Here is a 9,636-nt window from a genome sequence, read left to right as displayed (position 1 = left end):
ATAGAAAATAGCTTTTTGCTTTTTTTTCTTTCTCAGAGCCAATGTATTGTCATGAATTTTCATTTTGTGGTAGATGTCTATGTGTATATATATGCATGGGAGAAAGAAAAATCGAATTTCTGCCTCCAAGGGGGGACCATGCAGTAAAAAAGACTCTCAAACTTGCTTTCAGCATACAATGACTCTGCCCATCTTTGCATAACTGAGTGTTGTAGCAAACAGTAATTCCTACTGGTAGTAAAGATGACAAATGCAAAGCTGCTTAGCACTAATAGGAACTAGAATATTAAACTACCAAAAAATTAACACTTTTCGACTTCTATCAGCAGTTCTATGATACTAATTTAACCAAAATGAAGCTATAGAATAGTCCTTTGTGCATCATTAACCACTCTCCATTCATGCCAGCTCCACACTGGGGAGGTCTAGCAGGGATCTTGGGGTTTGGGATGTGATGGAGGACTCACGCCTGCCTGTGTGGATCAGCTCCCACACACAGCACTGCCTGCACAGGCTGAAGGATGCCTGTGACATCTCATGGTGCTTAGTTAGGGAGATGTTTCTTACACATCTGTACGCACAGTAAGTTTTCTAGGAAAACCAGTGAAATGAAACAGGATATGATTTTAACAAGGAAAAGGTTTTATTGGAAACAAAGAATGTTTCCTTTCCTCCTTCAGTATCTGTTACCTCTACCCCAAAGTGTAACTTCTCAGAAAATCAGATGTCAAATGGTATGGACACATGCTATCAACCCCTGTAGATTCAGAGACATCATCTAACAATGTGTAAACCAGATTCAACAGTTCACACTTTAAAAGTGGTAGTTAAACAACTGAAGTGCATGTTCTTCCCTTTTCTTTTTTCAATGTGTCTTCTTATCCTTTTTATTCTTGGCCCACACAGAATTTCATACACGGCGATGCACCACACGGTAGGCAGCTGATACGAAATACAGCTGCTATATGGAGAACTTTTCCAGCTTTATATATAATCCTTTCTAAAGTTGTGCAACAGTTCAGTCATTGGAATTAAGTTGAAGTTTGCTAAAGATGAATAAAAAGAAAATCTTAAGCAGTCACACTCATTTTTCCCTGTGTTCTTTTCTTCCAAAAATACTATTAACACTTTCTTTAGCTGCATTTTAGCAAAAGGATCTCATTTTGCTTTTGTGATTTATGAATTCAGTATGGGATTCATAGAATTGGAAATGAAGACACTAATGAGGGCCTAAAAATCTTCCAGTGCAATGCAGCTGTACAAGCTGCCATTTTAAGATGGAATACTATGTTTTCAAATTGTTCTATGATATCGAGAGGCAAAAGCAAATTAAATTCAGAATATTTTAATGTACTCCCATTAATCATAAGCTTGCATATGAAAAAAATATTAATATTGTCATTAGTTCAGGTAAATTAGTGCCTGAGTTGATATATGTGATCTCTGCAGCCTTACTGGCTTCCAGAATTTTAGGATCTTACAGTCTAAAAACATCCAAGTGCTTTATTGAGGAAAAGACAATATTGGATCATCCCTACCCTTGTAAACATTCCCCTTTTTAATTTATTTGCATTGTTTTCTCATTGCTTCCACAGTAGTCCTCATCCTGTAGGAATAACAAATTATTTGGCTGAAGGTGCAGCTTTCTCCTGAATGTAAAAATGCATTCAGCTGCCTAATAAAAAAAACAGCTTTCATCCTCTTCTGGATGAACTGCTTAAGAACCTCCTTCAAGTATTTTTCTCCTTTTTGTTGGCACACAAATTTTATCTTTTCAAAACCTATAACTTTATTATGGCATTCCAGAATAATATCAGAATTAATAATTCTGAACCAGTATGTAGATACTGTATCACTGCATATTATTGACATTCAGATTTCCTTAAGGTATAGAGCTGAATATCCTCCAATCTTTATTGCTAAAATTCTGTTAATCTCACTGTTGTACTGATTCTTTTTTTTTTTTTTCCATTAACTTGTTGCTGCTATTGAGATGAACAGTATTGAAGAAGATTCAACGTGAAAGAAATGCAGTCTAGGCAAAGAGGGAAATACTTCTGGATGTTTCCCAAAACTTGGAAAATTATGCCTATTGTGAATATTTATTTGCTATTTTACAAACAGTTACATACTCATTGTATATAATTACAGTTGCATGTATTAGCTTACTCTTGGGAACAAATGGATTCCCTAACTGCTTCTTCATCATCTCAGTCAGTTCACCTATCTAGTGTTATTGTGGAGTATAATGAAGAAATATTTACCACAACTTTCAGCCTTCAAAATAAGAACATGGGCGTGGATAATATCTCCCTAGCTATGTGAAGCACCTGTGGTTTGATCCTCAGTTTCCAAAATTCTCTGGAGAATTTTGAGTTGATATTGCATGTGTAGGATGTAGCCCTTTTGTGTTTCATACTCAGTAGCTGATTTTAGCATGTTAGATTTGGATGCTTCCCCAGGAACCTTTGGGGTCTGTGTTTCCAGGAACCATGATGAGGAGCAGGATCCTCAGGATGGCTTTGGGATCTTCTGGTGATAAAGATGGATTGCTAGACACATACAGTGTTTCTTAATGCTTCTGTGTTGGCTATCTGTTACAGACATTTTTCTTATTTGTCTTTTCTAGGAATTTGTCATGATTGTTGTCTTTGGTTTGGAATTTATTATTCGTATCTGGTCTGCTGGATGCTGTTGTCGATACCGAGGATGGCAAGGAAGACTGCGCTTTGCAAGGAAACCGTTCTGTGTAATAGGTGAGTGCCCCAGCTCTAGTTTATTTTAACATAAAAATGAAAACCCTCCCTTCTATTTTGCTTCTAAATTGAAACCATTGGAATCAGGTAGTTTACAGTCACCAGGTATAAATCCAAAATAACTGTGCGTCAACTGTCATCCACCCAAAGAATTTCTAGATATAAAATCAGAAGGTCCCTAATTACCAGTCAGCGTGTATTTCTTATGCTCTCCAGAAGAGATTTGCCAATGCTTGTCATATACCTGGCCTGTGTATTGGAATGATGAAGGGCTGAGAGCTGATCTCACTGAAAATTGTCCATTTAATTGAATTTGAAAGCCTAACAAGAAACAAATATCGGTCTGTCCTCTGACAACATTGCCAAGACTCCATTGCAACTCTCTGCATAGGATATAGTATCTGCAGGTGTTCCAAGAGTCTCTTTTTCCCCTTTTGCTCTAGAAATTCTTTCTGTAAATGATAAATAGACTAACAACTAGTCAAATCCTTATTTTAAAAAATAATCTGCATGAAATGAGTTTCCCAATAAAAGTAGAAATCACAAATGTCTAACCAAATTAATCTGATGGTTTATTGTTTTTCTAATTATATGGAGGCAATGCTTTTCACAGAACACCTGTGGAACTTCAGGATCTGAGCTTCTTCTCAGCTTGTCTCTAAACATCTTTCTTCTCGGCAACCTTTAATTTATCTGCTTTGTTTTGTTCAGACAATAAGGAAGATGTGTCATTATCTTACCCAGGATCATTAGATGCCAGGTCTCACAAACTTGCCCCTACATCAAATGTGTCTTTCTTCACGAAAGTAGCAGCTTTAGAAATTGTACAGAGAGCAAGTTACTCTTAATAGTAGAGAGACGTGAGAATGGGGGTGTTTTATAGAACTAGCGGTCAGAATGTGCTGGAAGGGCAGTCCTCCTACAGAGGCCACATGAAGCCACTTTGAAGCTTTGAAGAATAGCTAGAGGCAAATAAAGCAGCAAAGCTCAATCTTTGTAGCATGTGGATCAGAGTAGGAGATAGGAAGGTAATCATTATTTAGGAAAGAAACATTTCAAAAATATCAGGAGTGAGAGCTACTTAAGAAGAGAGCACTGAAAGCTTAGTGAGATAGGTCAGTAATAATTACATATTGTATCATTTAAATATCAAAAGTAGAGAGAGGAGACGCTGATTTAGTTAAAAGTTGTGGTGGGACCTTCTTCAGTGCACGTACACTGGAAGGGTGGGTTGAGCAGTGAATAAGCTGGTAGACACGAAAAGTTCAGAAAGTAGCTGGAGAACCAATAAGAACTTAATGAAAATATGAGAAGCAAGGGAAAAACAATTTTTATGGAAAAAAGCCAACAGAACCAGAGTAGAACTTGGCTGTTAATGTATTGGGAGATCATGGAGAAAAAGCAAAGGATGGGATTAATGAAACATTATGTCAGCATGTTCATTTCTGTTTTCAACCTTTCCTATCAATTTACAATACTACACCTTTACCATGTTTCACATTAATTCAGTTACAAAAAATGCACAACAGAAACATGCAGTGAAACTGCTAGTGGAGAAATGGAAATTCTAAGGGACTGAGCATTAATTGTGGCTATGTTAAGATTAATACTTAACTCATTTAGATCTAAGCAAATCTATCCAGTTTTCTTTGGTAGGAAAAAGGGATGAATAAACATATGATCTCTTACAGTTCTGTTTTCATAAGAGTGGGGTTATTATTTTTAAATATCCTTGTGTACGTCATTTATGAACTCATGGGAGTGAATGTTCATTTATATAATTTATTACTAAGGTTTTCCTCTCTGGACCCTGATACCAAGAGAGGCTGTAAGGATAGCTGAGACCTAATATGACTTCACTTCATATTTGATGTGGAAGGTGTTAATGAGTAGATCTGTTCTGGAGAGTTTCCCAGACTTCTCTTTGTGCTCTTGCTATCAACTTTCCCCTCTGTCTTGCCCAGTTCCTTTGAAATATCTCATTCATACATATGACGTTATCAGCTGATCAGTTAATACTTTAAGCAAAGGCCTTTAAAAAAGCCTTTAAATACTTTTTCTGAGAATGGTGCAAAAAGCACCAAGATAGCAATAGCCCCTTGCTACATGTGGTAGTAAGCAGCAGTCAGGTACTGATGGTCCTTTATGTTTTTGCTAATTACGAAGTCCACAGGAGATTAGCTCTGGTTGTGGTTCAGTAGTGTGGCATATCTCACTATTTTGCTATCTGAATGCTCTGAGAAAGGATCTCCCATAGCAGAGGAGAATAGTTTTTCCAATCAAACATTTTTTCCCAACTATTTTAACCTTCTGCACAGAATTTACTTTCGTAAAGTAACTGCACCTAATATGTTCCTTGTTTTGCTGGGCTCTGAAAACACTTTTAGTTTATAACAGTCTTTACTTAGCAATTGCTGTTTTTCTCATAAATTTGTGCCTATTATGATCTCTATTACACGTGGTTTAAGAGGAAGGTAGCTGTTCCTTATTGTAGATAATATTTTTCTGTCTTCAGTAGCAATTCATTTGCTCTTCCACTGTTGCTGTGTGTCAGTTATGGAAAAAAAATTCTGAAGGCCATCTGTGTAGTTGGCAGGACTTGAGCACAGAATTTCAAAGCCTCAGCATGACACAAATTCTCAATTTAAATTCGGTTTTTGAAACTCTCATTTCAGAATTTTTTCAGAAACTTTAACTTAGCCCACATCTAGTAATACAACATTTTTCCAGGATAACTACAATTATTGAAAGTCCAGGCTAGTAAAGTGTTTTATGGATTTCGGTTAGTCTGTTAGTAGTTTCCCCACAGCTGCTTCTATTTTACTTCTTGTCAAGCTATAGCAGGATGGAAATGTCACAAGTTCACATTCTGTTGATGATGCAGAATGAGCGAATTCCCAACAGGAAGCTTAAGTTCATTATTTGTAATCATTAACTTCATGGCTGGCAAACCACATCTCAGAGCATTAAGTGATAGCAGTGGCAATTGTATGTTATTGGATCTATTTTTTGTTAATTACAGTGGTAACAAGCCATCGTATGGTACTTCTGACAGATCTTTATAAACAAATCCATGTCTAATGTGTTGCAATATCTGTTGAAACTTTAATTCATTTTAATTCAATGTCTTTATGTCATGATGTGTTTTGTGCCTGTCGCCTTGGTATTTAGATACATAATCCTGTTTAAATGCAGCCAGATAGTAAATGTGCTGCTCATGATAAACAATATAAACAGTCCTTTTCTACTATAATTTGAACTTTAAATAACCCAGTGATGGTCTGTAATTAAGTATATGCTTGACCAAAGAGACAAATTTCACATTGCATCTCATTATATATCCCAACCAGACCAAGTTCCAGCAGGAGCAAAGTTTTTCCTGGGGCATTCTCCCGACATCTGCTGCCAGTCCAACATTGAACTTATCTCAGGAACACCCTGCCCTCTTCATTCCAGAAAACGGCTGACAAAAGTAGTGTTTAGACTGGAAACTGAGAAATTCCTTGGATGCTTTCAGCAGCCAGAGTTATGTGCAATGAAAAGTCACTCTTTATATTTTAAAACTAATATTTAATGGAATGTCCTCATATTTGACAATCCTTGCTGCTGCTGAGTTCATGCTGAAATTTCTCTCTGGAATGTGTTAAAGAATTGAGCAGCCTATATTTGTTAATTGACATGGGTCTTGATTTCACCGCTAGTATCATTATCATATTATGTGGAGCAGAGAAGTGACCGACATGGATTGGGCAACCTGACTCAAGTGTTTTATATTTCTTTCTTTCCCTCTGAGGAGCTGTGGGGTAGTGACACATTCCATTTTCATGAGTCTTGGGGACTGAGATTTTTGTATGAGTGCTGAGCATATTCTGTGCATCTGCTGAAGTGTCTGATGGTCAAAGAAGTCAGTAAGACTAGTGAGTTTGTTGTTTTTTTTTAATGAAATGATTTTTCAGTGATAAATACTGATTAACTGAAATCAAAATTATTTATATTGATTCCTCTTCTCTATGGAAAACTATTTTATATTCAAGCTGGATCTTTTTATCATCAAAATAAGAAGGACCCTTTCTCCCAGTCATCTAGAGCAACTAGTAATCCAGTTTCTGGATTCTAGATAAAGTATAGTTAAATGTTTGTTTGGGCAGATTTGGAGGAGGAAATTACCATCTCTCAACCTTATGGAAGTTATCCAAACATCAGTAAGTAACTCTTAATTAGTCCAGAGAGAGATGGTGGTTTACCCTGTCACCTGGTTGTGTCAATTGTACTCATTTTCTGTGGAAGAAGTTTTAATTTGGCTTGTCCAAAGAACAGACATTTGTAAAAGGTGGATTAGAAGAGATCCGCACCAGAATGGATGAAGTGAGTTAGAGCATGGGATTGTGAAGGACAGCAGTGAATCACAAAAGAAATATAGCATTATGATAAAGCTTGTCTGTTAAAAGCCAGAGACCTCTTACTATAAAGAAAGTATTGGTGATGTTAGAATTACTTCCTTAGAAGGCTATTGAAAATATCTTCCCAAGTATTAGGTGGTTGTGTCCATTCCAATTAAGACTGATATAAGTTAGTACCTGCACTTGAATGTTCAGTGATTCCTAATTCGTTCATTTTTACTGGGAAAGTCTCCTGAGATCAATACCATATGATTAACACACTACACTAGTCTGTACACATTCATTCAGATTCTGTAAATTATTTGTGGAGTCTTTCAAATGATTTATGATCTCTCATATGTGAATCTCACAAAATCTACATATATAAGAACTCTGAATTATTATTATATATTATGTGTTATAAAATATTGTGTGTTATAAATATATATTATAGAACTTCCAGTGCCTCTTGTGAGTCATAAAGTTTCAATGACTTGGAAAATTACAATAAGTAAGAGTTAAGCAACTAACAGTCCAAGAAGTAGGTAACATTTCCTTATTTTAGACTTGTTATCTTCAATTTTGTTGGTATTTTTCAGGGACTGACTAGTTGCTACTAGAGATGCCCAGTCTATAAATATACTTTCACTGCTTTTCTTTATTTGATTTGAAGTACTCATGTGCTGTCTTACTAAGCTGAGTTCTCATCATACCAGTAGACAAATTGCTCAGATTACCTTAGATGTGTGTAAATGTTCCTCCAATCCAAAATTAAGTAATTGTTAATATAAGCATGGGTGTGAAATGTTAAGAGGCAGACATGATTCTACCAAAGCTGCTTATCTGCCTACCTCAGCATGTGGAGTCTCAAAAACAGTAAAGTAGCTGATATGTTTTTAAATTCCATCATTCATAGCATCTAAAAAACACATTTTTAACAAAGTGAGGGAATAGTATGTCAGAGCATAACTGACATGCAAGGAAATACTCATTTTTCTTGGCATCTTTCTAGCTATCATGCTGCACATCAGTTGCTTTGGTAGCGTGACATTCCTTGCAACTCCCATCTGTGATCATTGTCAGCTCTTTCCCTTGACTTCTCTTTGAGAAGAATTGCTCCTTCGGTGGCTATAAATGTTTCGCTTTTGTAACAGTGAGTTATGCTCTCCAGGCAGAAATTGGAATCATTTCATAACATTTCCATAGAGATTCATAATAGCATCCTACTAAAGTAGACATTAGCTATTTTATACTTCTGTTCCTGCCCTTTACTCTGTCCGTAGTATACATACAATTTCTTGATGAAATCACTAGCTTGCAATATCACCATATTTCAAAAGCATCCTCTGTGATATACAGGTGTCTCGCTCCAATTTTTAGGAGGGAGAGGAGGCTCTTTTGATATCTGTATACCCGGCATGAGATTAAGAAACAACAGTTCAAATGTTGATCTGACTATTTTATTATAAATCCTAATCAGGGAGATGGGGAAGGGAAGGAGGGCGATAAAAAAGATAGGAAATAAGCAAGAATTGTGTGAAGCGGCGATAGTCACCACCAGGATCTCTCTCTTGTTGCCCCTGGCCTTGTCCATCCGTGTTCTCCAGACAAAGGATTTCTCAACTCTTGCCCAGGACTTGCTTGGACTTGTCCGTCTGTGTACCCAGCAAGCTTTGAGACAATGATGTAAAAGAATAATATCTTACAACAGGATGTTCCAAAAATAATGCCTCCTATTCATTTATATAGAAACAACAATGGTTGTTTATAAAGAGCACCAAAACACTATTAGATAGAACAAATTCTCAGCTACAAACACTATTTTTCTACAGTCACCACCACTAGCTATGCATTTTTGCCAGAGGCGAAAAAGAGCCTGGATGCCATGCTCATAAAAATCTGTTTGGCCATCTAGAATGTGGCTTTTCTTTCATATCACTGTCACCACTTCTGAAACACACCACTCACAGCTTCACTGTGCACACATCCACTGTTTGGTCTCCACAAATGTTCAGCAAGTGTCAGTGAAAGTTGGTGGGTGCCATTTTTTATGCATGGAGTAATTTCAATTCCACATGTTTGCTTTGTACGCACTTCCATGTCAGACGCCATGTTGGGTGTCTGCCTCTCTGCTGTCATCTGTCACGTGGCAATAAAACATTGGTGGTGGGAAGATTCAACCTCTACTGTCATACCACCAACATCCTCCTGTGAAGCCATACACCAACATAATATAATAGGCGGCATTACTTTCAGAGCAACCCTCATACCAACAAGCTGATACTTATTTAGGGGTGCTGAAGCAGTATATGAGCATAAATGTCAGTGTTAATCCCTTGGCACGATACATCAGACAAATGTCGGTTCATTTGAGCCACAATTAACTACTCCTGCAGGTGTTTGCTGAAAAAAATCAGCCTTTCTCATATGATATCGTATCCCCACACTCTGAACACTGATGTAAAGAAGTCTAAGGAGGTATTATCTGCATGACGTGTACT

The 9,636-nt window shown here is 36.9% G+C and overlaps 1 protein-coding gene across 1 annotated transcript in view; it reads left to right on the top strand.

Moving 5' to 3' along the window:
• The window catches only part of KCNQ5 (potassium voltage-gated channel subfamily Q member 5), an 87,141-nt gene that overhangs the window by 16,105 nt on the left and 61,400 nt on the right, over positions 1-9,636 (top strand). Inside the window, exon 3 of the mRNA XM_031552243.1 lies at positions 2,630-2,756. Within this exon, the coding sequence (XP_031408103.1) occupies positions 2,630-2,756 (127 nt within the window). The remainder of the gene's footprint in view (positions 1-2,629; positions 2,757-9,636) is intronic.

This window comes from Meleagris gallopavo, chromosome 2 (assembly GCF_000146605.3).
Source record: "Meleagris gallopavo isolate NT-WF06-2002-E0010 breed Aviagen turkey brand Nicholas breeding stock chromosome 2, Turkey_5.1, whole genome shotgun sequence".
Classification (NCBI taxonomy): Eukaryota; Metazoa; Chordata; class Aves; order Galliformes; family Phasianidae; genus Meleagris; species Meleagris gallopavo.
This window is presented reverse-complemented; position numbering and strand designations above follow the sequence as displayed.